This window comes from Pseudophryne corroboree, chromosome 6, assembly GCF_028390025.1.
Source record: "Pseudophryne corroboree isolate aPseCor3 chromosome 6, aPseCor3.hap2, whole genome shotgun sequence".
Taxonomy (NCBI): Eukaryota; Metazoa; Chordata; class Amphibia; order Anura; family Myobatrachidae; genus Pseudophryne; species Pseudophryne corroboree.
In genome coordinates this window covers 632,897,310-632,916,040 of record NC_086449.1, presented here as the reverse complement: position 1 = coordinate 632,916,040, position 18,731 = coordinate 632,897,310, and the positions used below count along the sequence as shown (strand labels likewise).

The 18,731-nt window shown below is 44.1% G+C and overlaps 1 protein-coding gene across 6 annotated transcripts in view; it reads right to left on the bottom strand.

The window, feature by feature from the left end:
• NR3C1 (nuclear receptor subfamily 3 group C member 1) overlaps nt 1-18,731 on the bottom strand; it is a 192,292-nt gene that overhangs the window by 51,741 nt on the left and 121,820 nt on the right. For all 6 annotated transcript variants that reach the window (XM_063928123.1, XM_063928126.1, XM_063928127.1 and 3 more), the window contains exon 4: nt 325-441. In XM_063928123.1, the coding sequence (XP_063784193.1) occupies nt 325-441 (117 nt within the window). The remainder of the gene's footprint in view (nt 1-324; nt 442-18,731) is intronic.

Sequence of the window (18,731 nt, the reverse complement as noted above, 5' to 3'; positions counted from 1 at the left end):
GGAAGCTTAAACATTCTGGATGACTGAGGTCCAAGTACATAGGAAAATGACACCTCCATCACAATCACATCATTATACCTTATACATTAACATGGTCATAAATGTGTACATATATGAGCAGCTCTCCCATACAAAGCAACATTTCACTTGTAATGGTCATAATAAGTGCAACTTGATAGCACATATGGGTCAATTCAATTAGCTACGGGTCCCTGGCTACAGTATAAAGTGTATGTACAAGAATCATGATTCAGGGACGAGATATTCCCCCTTGCGGCTTATTGATTTGACCCCTTAGAGTTAGCTTGGGAAAAGTTTTCATACCTTCTAGATTCATTCCAGCTTGGAGACATTTCCGGTAGCGGCAGGCTGGGCAGTTCTTTCTTCTAATCTTGTCAATAATACAATCATTCCTCCCAGCGCAAAGGTAGTTGTGCTGACCTGTGACAAAGAAATGTATGAATCAGCAAAAATGTTTAATGAATGTTATTGGTAAAGCTGCTTAAAAAATACAAAATATACCACCTGCACAATCAATGATACCACATTCAGAATGTAAGAATACTAGCACAGTTCCTGGTGGAAGTTCCCCTATTTTGAGACTGACCAACTGAACCATACAATTCCCCCCAACCTCTCTCTATCACAGAGTAATTCACTAGGTTAGATTTAGCATAAGAGAAAAAAACACATTTATTACCTGTAGAATATCAATATATCTACAATAAGAACCCGGAGACATATTGGCCGGGAAAATGGTCAGCTTTATTTAATTATTTATTAAAAGGAGGGAAAATGTGTGGTGGCAAAGAAAGACCAGCCCTACATACAATATCACCATCTAGGCCAAATAATGAAATAAAAGTCTTAGATGTGGACCAACTTCTAGCCCATAAACCACAACTCAAGGCTTACATGTGATACAACTAAGGTAACTGGTCTGCCAACGAGTGGGAGGCCACCACTTACTGTAATAGTACTACATAAATCACACCTTTAAAAACGTCTTGCTCTTACATGTATTTTATACAGCCTAGTAGTTTCAATTCTGACAGGCATGCCTTCTGTTTTGCTTCTGAATAGCCGATTGCAGAGTGACCTCTTTAGCTTATAGGTGCTTTCTTCACCGAGCCTGCCTATATTACATGACTTCATTGTTGTATTCTACAACCCTATCTTACTGGTACCATGTGTTTTACCAATTCGACTTGGAGTTTCTCTTACATTCAGTAACCTGCCAGAAATCTCTCCTACTGTTGTTACTTGGTAACCAGTCTCTCACTAAGTATTGTACTAGTTACACAAGAGTAGTGATTGCCGTCACCTGGCTCCTTCACCGACATCTGGACCCACCTACGCCTGGGTGTTGTTTAGAATAACAGAAGGCTGACATAAGCCAAGAAAAGTTTAAACTAAAAGGCAAAGGGCTGGCTTGAGTGGTGGTCACCTGTTGCGCTCATAGCCAATAGTCACGGTTAGGGATGTGGTTTGTGGATTGTATGTAAGTCTTTAGCTTCAGGGATCAGGAAAATTTCCCTGAAAAAAATTATCCATGTTCCCTCCTCATTTCTTTACGGCTAGCAGTTGTTGCTATTTTGGTGGGAAAGTACGGGTGCAGTTGGTTTGTTGGGTGCACTCCACTTCATGAATATTATTTGGCAAGTTTGGATAACTCTATTGGGGCAGCAAATCCACTAGTGAATAGTTATGGTGGAATCTTTATTTGGATACCCCAGCTTTGGTCTAGGGCTCCCATTGGGTGGTCACCATCTGCAATGATCATATAGTTTTCTTTGTGATCATATAGTTTTCTAATGAATAAATAGTTTTCTTTGTGATCATATAGTTTTCTTATGAATAAATAGATTTCTTTGTGATCATATAGTTTTCTAATGAATAAATAGATAACCTTTTTAATTCCCAAGTCTTTCTCAGTGTGTTTATTCCTAATTATAAACATAGTTATAATTATATTTATAGGCGAGACACACAAATACACCTCAGCCGTTAGTAGGTTTGTAGATCTTGCGACAACTCTTTGGTAGTGACTGTGACTGGTTCCTCCTGGCAGATTACTTAGGACTCAGGACTGCACCCAGGATGCTGGCATCAACACAGGACAGTCCAGAAACAATAAGAAGTTACGTTTTTATTGGTAGATTACAGGAATCCATCCAACAGTAGACATGTTACTGAATCTTATGCCAAGAGAGGGGTTTCATTGCTTAAATATATCTCTTAAAAGAGCTATTACATTTTAATGTGAGGTAATGATGATACACAAATGGAATATAAGAAGGTTTACTGAGGATACAGAAATATTTTCCATCGCTGCCATAACTTCAAATAATTGAATCCTAGTTGATGATTTTATCTGTGTAGCCAGTTTGGGAGAGGTTGTAGCCTGCACTGAACTAACCAGTCAGGACAAGATATGACTGCGCTAATGGCTTTATGTTTAGTTCATTTCTCTCCTGAGTAGTCATGAATACAGGACTTCCCTATTCTATACAGGAGAACTTTCGACACAACAATATTACATATTAATTATTGACATCAGGCAACAGTGATGGTTGAAAAGATTAATGGGCTAAAGTCTAGTTCACACACACAACTCTGCCGCAGACAATCAGAGGAATGCAGTTGTCAAGGTGATGCCTTCCTTTAGCTGGGCTAATTAGCATGCAATATCCCTTCTCACAAGTCCAGTACTTTAACACACTTCCTACATTACTATAATAAACATCAGACACACTATATGGTGGGTGGAGCCACAAAAGCTGTTAATTCCTTGCTAAATTTCCTGTATTCATAAAGTCCCCTACTAGTAATGGATACAGTTATTACACTGTGGGGTCTATTCATGAAGCAGTGAAAAGTGTGGAGAAGTGAGCCAGTAGAGAAGTTGCCCATGGCAACCAATCAGAATTGAAGTAACATTTATAATTTGCTTACTATAAAATTATACAGAGCAGCTGATTGGTTGCCACAGGCAACTTCTCCACTGGTTCACTTCTCCACTCTTTTCACTGCTTCGTGAATAGACCCCTGTATACGGTATGTTGGTCTCATTATTACTGCAAATTACTAACTGGTGATCATTCTCACCCAAGGAGCGAATAGGAATATAATTACACACACTATAGTATATATCTCCTCTGGGTTTGGAGTGTACATAAAACGTTTTTTTGTTTGTTTTTTAACAGCTGACAGGTGTTTGGGGAGCAGAAGTGCACTTTTTGTTTTCGTAGCCACTATTCATATATACCAACCGGCATAACAGGAACAAGTACAGTATGGCTGCCCCCTCATTTACACACAGCTCTTGTAATCTGATCGTGTTTGGGAGGGGCTGGTATCTCATGGCCTGTTTGTTCTTTGCTTTGCAATACAACACAGAAACTCAACATATCTGTAAGGCCATGGACCTAGTGTATATTTCTCCATACATAGGTTTCCTGAACCTTGGCAGTTTCTCAGGCCTATATTTACATATTTTGCTCTCCTAAGATACTACAGTAACTCTTAAGGCCCTCCAGAAAACCCATCATACCAACTGTACTAAATCTACTATATATAAGCGAAAATCCGTCCTTCTGTCTTTCAATACAAATCCACAATTACAAGCGACGATCGTGAAATTTTACATACAAACGTATTAAAATACGGCGGAGGCAACTAAAACAATTAGAAATCCCTAGCACCCCTAGAGGGGCATACAGCAGCACAGAGTATATCAGGAGACAGCATAACTCCGGAATTGCTGGAGCAATGTACTCAAGACTTGGCACACATATGCCTTACAATCTGGGAACAAACACTGTGGGAGGAAGACACCCCTAGCACCCCTAGGGGTGAGGCTGCAGCACTGAGTATTTCAGCAGACAGCATAACTCTGGAATGCCTGCAGCAATTTACAACAAACTTGGTACACATATGACTTTCACTGTGGAAACAAACACTGTGGAGATCAGACACCTCTAGCACCCCTAGGGGTGGGACAGCAGCACAGAGTATGTCAGCAGACAGCATAACTGTGGAAGGCCTGGACCAATGTACAACAAACTTGGTACACATCTGACTTACAATCTTGGAACAAACTCTGCGGGGGTTAGACACTTCTAGCACCCCTTGGGGTGGGACAGCAGCACATCGTATTTCAGGAGACAGCATAACTCCCGAATGCCAGGACCAATGTACAACAAACTTGGTACACATATGACTTACAAGCTGGGAACAAACACTGTGGGGATAAGACACCCCTAGCACCCCTAGGGGTGAGGCAGCAGCATAGAGTTTTACAGCAGTCAGCATAACTTTGGAATGCCTGGAGCAATTTACACCAAACTTGCAACACATATGACTTACACTCTGGGAACAAACACTGTGAGGGTAACACACCACTATATCAGGACATGCATAATATGTCAGTGATGACAGGGCTGCATGTGACAGGGCCAGTGACATGATGTGAGGAGGGGAATGCAGGTAGTACAAACCCACACACTAATGGTGGGTGCACACGGCAAGATTTTTTTTCCAATTTTGACTATATAGTCAAAATCGTAAGAAAAGTTAGTGCAGATCGCAAGGTGAAAGTCACCTTGCGATCCCGATTCGATGCGCGATCGGCAACGCAAGAATAGATAGACTGTGCAGTCAAGTAAATTTTGACTATCTCTATAGAAGAGATAGTCAAAATTGACACTTAACCAAAATCGCACATAGTCAGTATCGCAAGCACAGTCATTATGTGCTTGCGATACTATGTGCCGACCTGGCCCCTGTCACATAGTGAGAATCGGGCATAGCTGAAATCTCACCTGGTGTATGGGCCAATAGAGTTATATCGTGGAAGTAGCATGGTCGCCCAGCAGCACAGAGTATATCAGGAGATACATAATGTTGGTCCAAAAAGGGTTCCGGCCACTACACAAAGTGCGTCAGGGAAGCAAGATATGCCTATATACTAGATCTTCAACCAATGTAAATTAATGAACTATCATTCTAATTAACCATCCTCATCCCGTACCAAAGCATGGGTATACAGCTATCTACAATGTTATTTATACTGTGTGTTTAATATTTATATTTATTTTTGTAAACAGACATTCTTAAAATCCCGGGCAACGCCGGGTACACCATCTAGTATTACATAGAAATAATTTAAAGCCCAAGGTTAAAGTAGTACATGCAAACAATACATTAATAACGCTTGCTAATAGGCGAACTGCCCCTCGTTTACCTGAAACTTGAAACTCCTTATGTTTATTTTCCATAATTTAGATATTTGATGAAAACAGATTAACAGGAAAACCAGAATATGATCATTTAACTGATTTATTATGTGTAAAACATAAAAAGGAAAACTCGCTAAAGTAGCATGTGCAAACCCCTTTGCCACATGGGCTTTTCCATAAATCCAAGCCTGCAATCTGTGGACAACTGCTCTCGTTAGTCACATGCAAGCTAACACAAACATCAATTTACCTACGGAGACCAATATAATCTTCCATTTCAAAGCACACATTTGGCTGCAATAAACTGATAGTAATTCACTGAACATTATTTTATTTTTACCTTAATTTACCCAAGCAGATGTCTCCTGTATATTTCTCAGAAATGTTCCATCTGACAACCTGAAAAGCACTTGCTGAATTAAATGAACCTGTCTACTTCCCAACAACTGAAACGTCTCATTAGATTCGTCAGATGTTTTTATTCAAACATCATGCTCAACCCACCTTTTAAATTCAGCCTAAATCCATAATCATGTGTAAAGTAATGCTGCTCTGCGTGTACTAAATTCCCCATTTGGGATTGTGTTTACAGTCAATAATTCATTTATACTAAATATGAAAATACTGAATGGACCAGCTATATAAAATCCATATCATCCACCAACTAAAAACAAATGGACATTAGCCGGCGCTACTGTAGTCTATACAGTTGGTTTATTCCGAGTGGACGGGGTAATAATGGCAGAGTATAAATGATGTGCAATGCACCAAATCAGTAACCCCCCCCCCCCACACACACAAAATAAATGAATGTAATCTCTAGATGATTTGAGAGAGCGGGAGTGGAGTGACATTACAGTATGTGGACGATTCAATTCCAGGTGATGTTGCATCACCTTGACTTTCCCTCAACTTCACCCCAGCTTCAACTTGCACACCAACAGGGTGCACTACAAAATATAATATATGAAGACCAGGCAAAGTCAGGGTTGAAGACAAGGTAATTTAACATCACCTGGAATTCAATTGTTTCCTATGTGCACTAGGACATCTGAATCACAGTTGTACAATCTACAATCCACCACAGAGGAAGAGATGTTACCCTTATATCTAACGTTTATTGTTTTGCTTGGCCAACCACAGGTAGTCCAGTAACTGCATTAAAGGATGTAAAAAATAAATAAAATAAATGTTGGTACTTTTACCCTACTCACAGCAAGGGAAGAGTTGACAATACTCACACGGTATACGTTAAATTTGCCAGCTGTCGGGATCCTGACGTTCAGGATACAGATGCCGGAATCCCAACAGGTGGCAATGCCGGCAGCTGGAATACCAGTGCAACAGGGCTATTCCACATCACTCACAGCAGGAATAGAACTGCGCTCGCCGAGGCCGCAACGTTGCAAGCGCAGCGAGTCCGCAAGGGGACTCTTAGTGCTCGTCCCACTGACGGCATAATGGCGGCTGGGATGCCGCTGTCGGTTTACTGACAGCAGGTATTCCGGCCTTCAGTAAATCATACTGAAGCCTCTCAGACGACAGGTTTGCTATTGGATATCTTTGGAATCTACTTTCCAAGTTATTGTTCCCAGGCCAACTACACATTACTTTTGCTATCACCCTAGCTCATGGCAAGCCTCCTGCACACTTATTCTGTTTCCACCTTCATCCTTCTTTGTTCTACAAGTAGCTTTCTGAAGATCAGAACATCCTACATAATAAAAGACTAATGCTGCTCCTTAACTCTATGGGGGGAATTCAAGTGTTTGCGCGTGGGCAGCTACTAAATGGCACCTGATGGAGCAAATCAATTGTTGCTCATTTCAGGCATGCACAGCCGCTAGCGCTGACATTACATTTATATTGTTCCTTCAATCTAATGGGCTGGTAACTAGTGCTAATATTCACGGTCTAGTCACATTATTATGACCACCAGCTAAAAGCCAGAGTGGCCGCTGTGTGCAGCACGGACAGCAGCTAGACGGCCTGAACTGTCGTTTTAGACACACGTCTGGATGCCCCCAGGTTAATTTTGATGGTGAGCTGCTCCACTCTCCGTCATTCACCTCTCACATCAATGGCGCGTGGTGCTCCACAGTTTCCACGTTGGTTATTAGTAATGGTGCCATTTGGCCAGTCACGATACAACTTCACCACAGCAGTACGCTAGCAGTTCACAAACTCTGATGTTTCGGTGAAATACTTCCACCTTTGGCCCTTTTTTACAAAAATTGCCCCATTTACCCATGATAGCAGATGGCCTATGGCACACCTGATATAACCACCCAGCCAGCGCACTACACGTGACGTACTTCATGGGCTACACGCTGCCGATGTCAAATGTAGGAGGTGTCATAATAATGTGTCTCAGGCAGCCAGCACGGGAACCCCACACACTGCATTTGCAATCGGAAGGCAGGGCCGGCCAGACAATTAGGCAAGGTATGCAGGCATGTACGGAGCCAAGCTGCAAGGGCACCATCTACCTCCACCGTGCTGAGCCTGACAGCGGCACCGGAGTTGTCAGCTTGTCAGACGTGTGGCTGCCTGCCACCTCCTCCCAGTGCCCAGTGAGTGATACAGTCTTGCTTCCCTCTTGGTTGTGTGCTCATAACACCAGCAGCTCCTGGAGGACACTGTTGCATGAGGGTGTGTGTTTGTGTGTCAAAGGGGGTTTTGATAGCAATTTTTGCATTGGGGCCCCCACATCTTCGTTGCCCTGAGCTGCACATAAAAATAACTCACTATCTGGTCTATTCATGAAGCAAAGAGTGGAGAAGGGAGCCAGTGGAGAAGTTGCCCATGGCAACCAATCAGCTGCTACGTATAATATTATAGAATGCACGTCATAAATGTTACCTGAACACTGATTGGTTACCATGGGCAACTTCTCCACTGGCTCACTTCTCCACTCCTTTCACTGCTTCATAAATAGACCCCTATGATTTTTGTTTTCCATTACATTTGCAGCATAGAGATCAGTGGGGGCATCCCATAAATATTAATATAGGAATTTATATTGGGTAGGAAGCGTATAGATGGCCATAATACTGGTGCAGGATCTTCTTTTTGTTTAAAGATCTTAACATGGTATAATAAAAAACAGTGGTACTAGTGATTTGTTAGCAATGTTAATAAAGTATGTAAATAATCAAGTAAATCATAGCCAGATTAAGGGAAGGTGGGGGGGGGGGGACGACGACGCAGGGCATGCTGTACCCCAGGACCCCTTCTGTCAGGTGGCCCCCTGGCCGAAGCACCGTGACATCACTAGTTCTCCTTCTTGTGCAGTAGCAGAACACGGCAGCAAGAATGTGAGCAGGACAGTATGCAGTGCAGGCAGAGACACAGGAGTATCAGGTTTCATGAGCTACCAACGGAGCTTCCCGACCAGAGGAGAGCTATTAGGGGGGAGAGAGCTGTAAGTGACCAAGGGATCCCAGCTTCTCCTCCTCCTCGCCTGGGTTCTTTGTAACCTGTTATGTAATGAGAGCATTTGGGTCTAGAGAGAGACACAGAAAGAATCCTCCTGATTCCTGTCCCAGTGTGTAAGTAGTACAGAGGCTGCTGCTATTCTACACGTGACACCATAGATAATAGATTTTATTTTTCTGTGTATTTTAAGGTTAAGTTGTCTTTGTTCCACTACAAAAAAACTTTATAAAGTAGTTGTCTCTCAATTAGGTTGAGCTATAAACAGTACTCAGGCATAATTAAACTATTAATTTAAATCTAATAAACACCATTGATTTCAATTCAATATAAACAATCAATACCTCCCAACAGCAACCATTCCATGAGGGACAAAATGCTCTCTACCTGGACTTTTCTCTTAATTTATGATTGCAATCACCTGTGTTGAAACACCTTTCTTATAAATTAAATAGTTCAACACAGGTGACACCAATCATATATTAAGAGGGAAGTCCAGGTAGAAAGCATTTTGTCCCTCCTGGATTGGGTCATGTTGGAAGGTATTATATACCCCCCTTTCCGCCACGGCCTCTCCGTCTTAAGTACCCCAGGCACCCCATTATACATTGCAGCTGTCTTTTAGAGACTACCAGCTGCATTTACTCCTCCTCAATGTAAGTAAATGGGGTCATCTGCAAGCACTGGTTACTACAGCACGTTATATGTGATTGTTTTTGGCATAAGGCATAATGTCATTCACTAATGACAGTGGGTAACCTGCCAAAGGTAAAAGGTAGCAATGCAGTAGGTTTATGTCATTCTTGTAGGGTATGGAGTTACAAGATAAAAATTTTAATGCAATACATATATATATATATATATATATATATATATATATATATATATATATATAATAACGACGTAAATAATAAATTATGACAACAACGTAAATAATGTCGACCCTGTTTTTATTAATGCTCTTGCAGTGCCCTATATATAAATGCCAGAATACATATTCTATTAAGCAATTACAGGATATTTTATACAACTTTTTTATAAATTTTACATTTTTTTGGTTCATCAAGATATATCTAAAAAGGAGTCTCTAGAGTTAATGTGCCCAACACAAATTTGCTAGATGCCCAAATCATTCTGAAGAACACAAAGCTTTTAGCCGTTAATGTGTCAGCATTACTAATTTGTACATTTACCCAGTTCAGGCTTTGCATTATTACGGGTTACTATGGTAACTAGGTAGTAGTTCCCCTCTCTATGCGAGTGTCTAAGCCACAGTGGTTAAAACATTTGCTGGTTATCTAATATTAGCCATGTTAAATTGTAGTTCAGGATCAAAAGTTTGGACTTTCAAAATGTTAAGGTTTATATAATATCTATGGCACATAGTTGGTCACAGTAGTGGTAATATAAATATGTTGTGTTTGCTTGGTTACTATGCTGATGCTAATACTTCATACTCAGTCTCTACTAGTGCTGTTAGTGCACCAAAGGGTTCTGTGTATGGACGAATCTTATTTAAAAGGAGTACTATATTATTGGGGAATCTAATTGTCATGGCTTTGAGTAAATTATTGATAATGCATTCTCCTATTCCCTAATTACTTATCTGTAAGAATGATATGATACAGGCACTCAGTCTTGTGATCTAACTTATTTGTATATGACTTAGAAAAAGGGATTGAAGACCAGGCTTTTCCGCAGACACCTCAAGATTAGAAAGTGGGGGTGGGATTGGGTTTGTGTGACCGGTTTTTGGGATCCTGACCTTTAGATTGCCAGGGTTGGGGGGTGGAGGGGGGGGCGAGGGGTACTGCGAGCGTTTTCGGGGGCCCTTTGCTGCTCTCGCCACAGGTTCAATTCCAACTCTATGAGTGTCATGGGCACCCAAAAGTGGGAAAAGTCCCTGTCAGTTGGCATGCCAACCGCGGCGGTATAGTGACCGCGACATCCCCTTAAGAATTTCATGGTGAATCTGCAATCAGCAGTGGCTGTTTAGTAATTGTGCCAATCATCAGTGTGTATTTGCACCTGTCACCAGGGCTATGCAAGTGAGATGGCTTTGAGAAGCGCATATACTTCTCTGTGCATATTTGCCCGTTAGCAGTTACATTGTGCTTTCCTCCCCCCAATGACTGTACTTTCCCCACTTACACAGTGCTTTTCTCCCCTCAATGACTTTCCTCCCCCACTTACACTGTACTTTCCCCTCTTACACGGTGCTTTCCTCCCCCCAATGACTGTACTTTCCCCACTTACACGGTGCTTTCCTCCCCCCAATGACTGTACTTCTTCCCTCACTTACACAGTGTTTTCCTCCCCCCAATGACTGTACTTCCCCCACTTACACGGTGCTTTCCTCCTCCCAATGACTGTACTTCCCCCACTTACATGGTGCTTTCCTCCCCCCAATGACTGTACTTCCCCCACTTAAAAAAAAAAAAAAAAAAAAAAAAAAAAAACACTCTTAGTGCAGCGCCTAACGATAGTATAGATAAAATAATAAACTGCTGAGACACTGCGCTTGCCTTGACCACTATGTGAAGAATGGAGAGAGTAGACTGAAACAACAAGAGAGGCTGCGCTGTGTGTCAGTAGTTAAGTACAAAAAGAGCAAACGTGTACTATAAAGGTATTAAATTTATTAAAAATGACATGTGGTTAATAAAACAAACTTAAAATAAAAGCACACCTGTATCTGTCTCAAAGGTATATGGAGTAGTGATAACTGGTATATGGTATATGGCAATAAAGGTCCAATAAAAAGTTCAGAAAAAAGAAACTCAATGCGGTGCAGTCCCAGAGAAATGGTTACCTCGTATATGTCAAGGATGGAAGCAAAGTCCGGTAATTTTCAAAGGTATGATCCTGCCTCCACATTTACCAGTATTTAAAATACTGGTAAATGTGGAGGCAGGATCATACCTTTGAAAAAGTCACGTGATCGTGACGAAACGCGTCAGGACTCCGCCTCCAAACTAGCACACCTGGTCCAAGGTGTTACACTGCCGTGCAAACCCTCCTTGGTTTCCAATTTCAGCCTATTACCGGCTCGTCACCGTACAGGCTGCCGTCCATCTCACCACTGCAACTGGTGAGCATTACCGGACTTTGCTTCCATCCAGCCGCAAGCTTATACCATCTCCTCACCGCGACGAGTGACTACTGACAGGCTGTCTACTAGATATCGTCCCTCCGCTGTGCAACAATTTGGGCAAAGCAGGATTGTTTTGGCCGGGGACGCTCGGCCGAAATTTATACCAGCCCAATCGGAGAGGTACTATACACACACATCACCATCTGCCGGGTGACATATACGAGGTAACCATTTCTCTGGGACTGCACCGCATTGAGTTTCTTTTTTCTGAACTTTTTATTGGACCTTTATTGCCATATACCATATACCAGTTATCACTACTCCATATACCTTTGAGACAGATACAGGTGTGCTTTTATTTTAAGTTTGTTTTATTAACCACATGTCATTTTTAATAAATTTAATACCTTTATAGTACACGTTTGCTCTTTTTGTACTTAACTACTGACACACAGCGCAGCCTCTCTTGTTGTTTCACTTCCCCCACTTACACTGTACTTTCCTCCCCCAATGACTGTACTTCCCACACTTACACAGTGCTTTCCTCCCCCCAATGACTGTACTTCCCCCACTTACACTGTACTTTCCTCCCTCCAATGACTGTACTTCTCTCACTTACACTGTGCTTTCCTCACCCAATGACTGTACTTCCCCCACTTACATGGTGCTTTCCTGCCCCCAATGACTGAACTTCCCCCACTAACACAGTCCTTTCCTCCCCCCACTTACACTGTACTTTCCTCCCCCCAATGATGACTGTACTTCTCCCCCATGACTGTACTTCCGCCACTTACACTGTGCTTTCCTCTCCCCAGTGACTGCACTTCCCCCACTTACACTGTACTTTCCTCCCCCAATGACTGTACTTCCCCCACTTACAAAGTGCTTTCCTCCCCTCAATGACTGTACTTCCCCAACTTACACTGTACTTTCCTCCTCCAATGACTGTACTTCCCCCACTTACACTGTACTTTCCTCCCCTCAATGACTACTTTCCTCACTTACACTGTGCTTTCCTCCCCAATGACTGTACTTCCCCAACTTACACTGTACTTTCTTCCCCCCAATGACTGTTCTTCCCTCACTTACACTGTGCTTTCCTCCCCAAATGACAGTACTTCCCCCACTTACACAGTGCTTTCCTCCCCCAATGACTGTACTTCCGCCACTTACACTGTGCTTTCCTCCCCCTCAATGACTGTACTTCCCTCCCACCAATGACTATACTGTCCCCACTTACACTATGCTTTCCTCCCCCAAGGACTGTACTTCCCCCACTTACACGGTGCTTTCTTCCCCCCAATGACTGTACTTCCCGCACTTACACTGTGCTTTCCTCCCCCCAATGACTGTAATTCCCCCCCAATGACTGTACTTCCCCCACTTACACGGCGCTTTCCTCCCCCAAGGACTGTACTTCCCCCACTTACACTGTACTTTCCTCCCCCAATGACTGTACTTTCCTCCTCCAATAACTGTACTTCCCACACTTACACTGTACTTTCCTCCCCTCAATGACTACTTTCCTCACTTACACTGTGCTTTCCTCCCCCAATGACCGTACTTCCCCAACTTACACTGTACTTTCTTCCCCCACTTACACTGTGCTTTCCTCCCCCAATGACTGTACTTCCCCCACTTACACGGTGCTTTCCTCCCCCCAATGACTGTACTTCCCCCACTTACACTGTACTTTCCTCCTCCAATAACTGTACTTCCCCGACTTACACTGTACTTTCCTCCCCTCAATGACTACTTTCCTCACTTACACTGTGCTTTCCTCCCCCAATGACCGTACTTCCCCAACTTACACTGTACTTTCTTCCCCCAATGACTGTACTTCCCTCACTTACACTGTGCTTTCCTCCCCCAATGACTGTACTTCCCCCACTTACAGTGCTTTCCTCCCCCCAATGACTGTACTTCCGCCACTTACACTGTGCTTTCCTCCCCCTCAATGACTGTACTTCCCTCCCACCAATGACTATACTGTCCCCACTTACACTATGCTTTCCTCCCCCAAGGACTGTACTTACCCCACTTACACAGTGCTTTCTTCCCCCCAATGATTGTACTTCCTCCACTTACATGGTGCTTTCCTCCCCCCAATGACTGTACTTCCCCAACTTACACTGTGCTTTCCTCCCCCCAATGACTGTACTTCCCCCCCAATGACTGTACTTCCGCCACTTACATAGTGCTTTCCTCCCCAATGACTGTACTTCCCCCACTTACACTGTATTTTCCTTCCCCCAATGACTGTACCCCCCCTTCAATGACTGTACTTCCGCACTTACACTGTACTTTCATCCCCTCAATGACTGTACTTCCCCCCCCAATGACTGTACTTCCGCACTTACACTGTACTTTCATCCCCTCAATGACTGTACTTCCCCCACTTGCACTGTACTTTCCTCACCCCAATGACTGTACTTCCCCCACTTACACTGTGCTTTTTTGAGACACAGATTTTACCATAGAAATGTACAGCAAATAACTGCTGAACTCTGACCAACCAGATGTTTAGCTTCACAGATACATATGGCCATTAGCGGACAAATACACATTAAGGAAGGTCTCAGCTGTCTGCTTATCCTTTGTTGGGAGGATAAATCATTGACAAATCAAAATTCCTTAATGTATTTCACAATGCTATTTGGATCTCTTATAAAATAGCTTTACCCAATATTGCTTACATGGCATATTTATAATTGTCAGAAAACATAATTAGCAATTAAAAATCAAACAAATAAACAATGGAATAAAATAAGATTTTACTCACCGGTAAATCTATTTCTCGTAGTCCGTAGTGGATGCTGGGGACTCCGTAAGGACCATGGGGAATAGACGGCTCAGCAGGAGACTGGGCACATCTAAAGAAAGCTTTAGGACTATCTGGTGTGCACTGGCTCCTCCCCCTATGACCCTCCTCCAAGCTTCAGTTAGGACACTGTGCCCGGAAGAGCTGACACAATAAGGAAGGATTTTGAATCCCGGGTAAGACTCATACCAGCCACACCAATCACACCATATAACTCGTGATAGGAACCCCGGTTAACAGTATGATAACAATGGAACCTCTGAATAGATGGTTCGCAATAACAACCCGATTTGTGTAACAATAACTATTTACAAGTATTGCAGACAATCCACACTAGGGATGGGCGCCCAGCATCCACTACGGACTACGAGAAATAGATTTACCGGTGAGTAAAATCTTATTTTCTCTGACGTCCTAGTGGATGCTGGGGACTCCGTAAGGACCATGGGGATTATACCAAAGCTCCCAAATGGGCGGGAGAGAGCGGATGACTCTGCAGCACCGAATGAGAGAACTCAAGGTCCTTCTCAGCCAGGGTATCAAATTTGTAGAATTTTGCAACGTGTTTTGCCCCTGACCAAGTAGCAGCTCGGCCAAGTTGTAAAGCCGAGACCCCACGGGCAGCCGCCCAAGATGAGCCCCCTTCCATGTGGAATGGGCTTTTACAGATTTAGACTGCGGTAGTCCCACCGCAGAATGCGCAAGCTGAATAGTGCTACAAATCCAGCGCGCTATAGTCTGCTTAGAAGCAGGAGCACCCAGCATGTTGGGTGCATCTAGGATAAACAGCGAGTCAGTTTTCCTGACTCCAGCCGTCCTGGAAATATAATTTTTCAGGGCCCTGACTACGTCCAGTAACTTGGAATACTCCAGGTCCCTAGTAGCCGCAGGCACCACAATAGGTTGGTACAAGTGAAAACCTGATACCACCTTCGGGAGAAAGTGAGGACGAGTCCTCAACTCTGCCCTATCCATATGGAAAGTCAGGTAAGGGCTTTTTTATGACAAAGCCGCCAATTCTGACACATGCCTGGCTGAAGCCAGAGCCAACACACAACCACTTTTCATGTGAGATATTTCAAATCCACGGTTTTAAGTGGCTCAAACCAATGTGATTCCAGGAACTTCAAAACCACATTGAGATCCCAAGGTGCCACTGGGGCACAAAAAAGGGGCTGAACATGCAGCACTCCCTTACAACGTCTGAACTTCAGGCTGACATCCTTCCTGGCTTTGATCAGGATAAGAATGACTTCCTCCGGAATGCCTTTTTCACTCAGGATCCGGTGTTCAACCGCCATGCCGTCAATGCAGCCGCGGTAAGTCTTTGAACAGACAGGGCCCCTGCTGCAGCAGATCCTGTCTGAGTGGCAGAGGCCATGGGTCCTCTGAGATCAACTCCTGAAGTTCCAGGTACCAAGCCCTTCTTGGCCAATCCGGAACAATGAGTATAGTTCTTACTCCTCTTTTCCTTATTATCCTCAGTACCTTGGGTATGAGAGGGAGAGGAGGGAACACATAAACCGACTGGTACACCCGCGGTGTCACTAGAGCGTCCACAGCGATCGCCTGAGGTTCTCTTGACCTGGAGCAATATCTTTTTTATTGAGGCGGGACGCCAGCATGTCCACCTGTGGTCTTTCCCAACGGTTTACCAGCATTTGGAAGACTTCTGGATGAAGTCCCTATTCTCCCGGGTGGAGTCTGCTGCGGAAGTCTGCTTCCCAGTTGTCCACTCCCAGAATGAACACTGCTGCCAGTGCTACCACGTGATTTTCCGCCCAACGGGGAATCCTTGTGGCTTCTGCCATTGCCCTCCTGCTTCTTGTGCCGCCCTGCCTGTTTACATGGACGAGCGCCGTGATGTTGTCTGATTGGATCAGTACGGCTGGTTTTGAAGCAGGGGCCTTGTTTGGCTTACGGCCTTGTAAAGGGCTCTTAGCTCCAGAAAATTTATGTGAAGTGAAATCTCCTGTTTGGACCACAGTCCTTGGAATTTTACTCCCTGTGTGACTGCACCCCAGCCCCGAAGGCTGGCATCCATGTTTACCAGGACCCAGTCCTGTATTCCGTATCTGCTGCCCTCTAGTAGATGAGCCCTCTGCAGCCACCACCGCAGCGACACCCTGGTTCTTGCCGACCGAGTTATCCGCTGCTGTATCTGGAGATGGGACCCGGACCATTTGTCCAACAGGTCCCACTGGAAAATCCTTGCGTGGAACTTTCCGAATGGAATTTCTTCGTACGAAGCTACCATTTTTCCCAGGACTCGTGTGCATTGATGTACCGACACCTGTCCCGGTCTTAGGAGGTTTCTGACTAGAGATGACAACTCCTCTGCTTTTTCCATTGGAAGAAACACTTTTTTCTGGTCTGTTTCCAGAATCATTCCCAGGAACAGAAGACGTGTCGTCGGGACCAGCTGTGACTTTGGAATTGAGAATCCAGTCCTGCTGTTGCAGCACTTCCCGAGAAAGTGCTACCCCCTTACCAACTGTTCCTTGGACCTCGCCTTTATCAGGAGATCGTTCAAGTACGGGATAATTAAAACTCCCTTCTTGCGAAGGAGTATCATCATTTCGGTCATTACCCATGGTAAAGACCCTCGGTGCCGTGGATAATCCAAACGGCAGCGTCTGGAACTGATAGTGACAGTCCGGTACCACAATCTTGAGGTACTCCTGGTGAGGAGGGTAAATGGGGACATGCAGGTAAGTATCCTTGATGTCCAGAGAGACCCTGTAATCCCCCTCGTCCAGGATCGCAATAATCGCCCTGAGCGATTCCATCTTGAACTTGAATCTTTTTTTATATGTGTTCAAGGATTTTAAATTTAAGATGGGTCTCACCGAACCGTCCGGTTTCGGTACCACAAACATTGTGGAAAAGTAACCCTTTTCCTGTTGAAGGAGGGGTACCTTGATAATCACTTGCTGTGAATACAGTTTTTTGGATAGCCAATAACACTGCCTCCCTGGCAGAGGGAGTTGCCGGTAAGGCAGATTTTAGGAAACGGCGGGGGGGAGACGTCTCGAATTCCAGCCTGTACCTCTGAGATACTGTTTGAAGAACCCAGGGATCCACCTGTGAGAGAGCCCACTGTGCGCTAAAAATTTCTGAGACGGGCCCCCACCATACCCGGGTCCGCCTGAGCAGCCCCAGCGTCATGCTGTGGACTTACCGGACGCAGGGGAGGACTTCTGCTCCCGGGAACTAGCTGTGTGCTGCAGATTTTTCCCTCTACCTTTTCCTCTTGGCAGAAAAGATGAGCCTCTAGCCCTCTACTTTTCTGGGGCCGAAGGGACTGTACCTGATAATACAGTGCTTACTTTTGCTGTGGGGTAGCTTGTGGCAAAAGTTTTGATTTCCCAGCTGTAGCTGTGGAAACGAGGTCTGAAAGACCATCCCCAAACAGTTCCACCCCCTTCTAGGGCAAACTTCCATGTGCCGTTTTGAATCGGCATCGCCCGACCATTGACGGAGTCCATAACCCCTGTCTGGCGGCAATGGTTTTACATAGCGCTTATTAGTGATGCCAGTCGGCAAATATCCCTCTGTGCATCATGCATGTATAAGACAGCGTCTTTTATATGCTCTATTTTCAGCAAAATATTGTCCCTATCTATAGTATAAATATTATCCGACAGGGAATCTGACCACGCAGCTGCCGCACTGCACATCCATGCCGAGGCAATAGCAGGTCTCAATATAATGCCCGTGTGTGTGTATATAGCTTTAAGGTAGTTTTCTGCTTTCTATCAGCAGGTCCTTCAGGGCGGCCGTATCCGTGACGGTAGTGCCACCTTTTTTAATAAGCGTGTAACCGCTTTATCTACCCTAGGGGTTACTTCCCAACGTGACCTATCCTCTGGCGGAAAAGGGTACGCTGCTTAGAAATTATCAATTTCTTATCGGGGGAAGTCCACGCTTCCTCACACACCTCATATCAATTCCTCAGATGCAGGAAAACTACTGGTAGTTTTCTGTCACCAAACATAATACCCTTTTTTGTGGTATCTGGGGTATTATCAGAAATGTGTAATACATTTTTCATTGCCTCAATCATGTAACGGGTGGCCCTATTGGAAGGTACACTAGTCTCATCGTCGTCGACACTGGAGTCGGTATCCGTGTCAACATC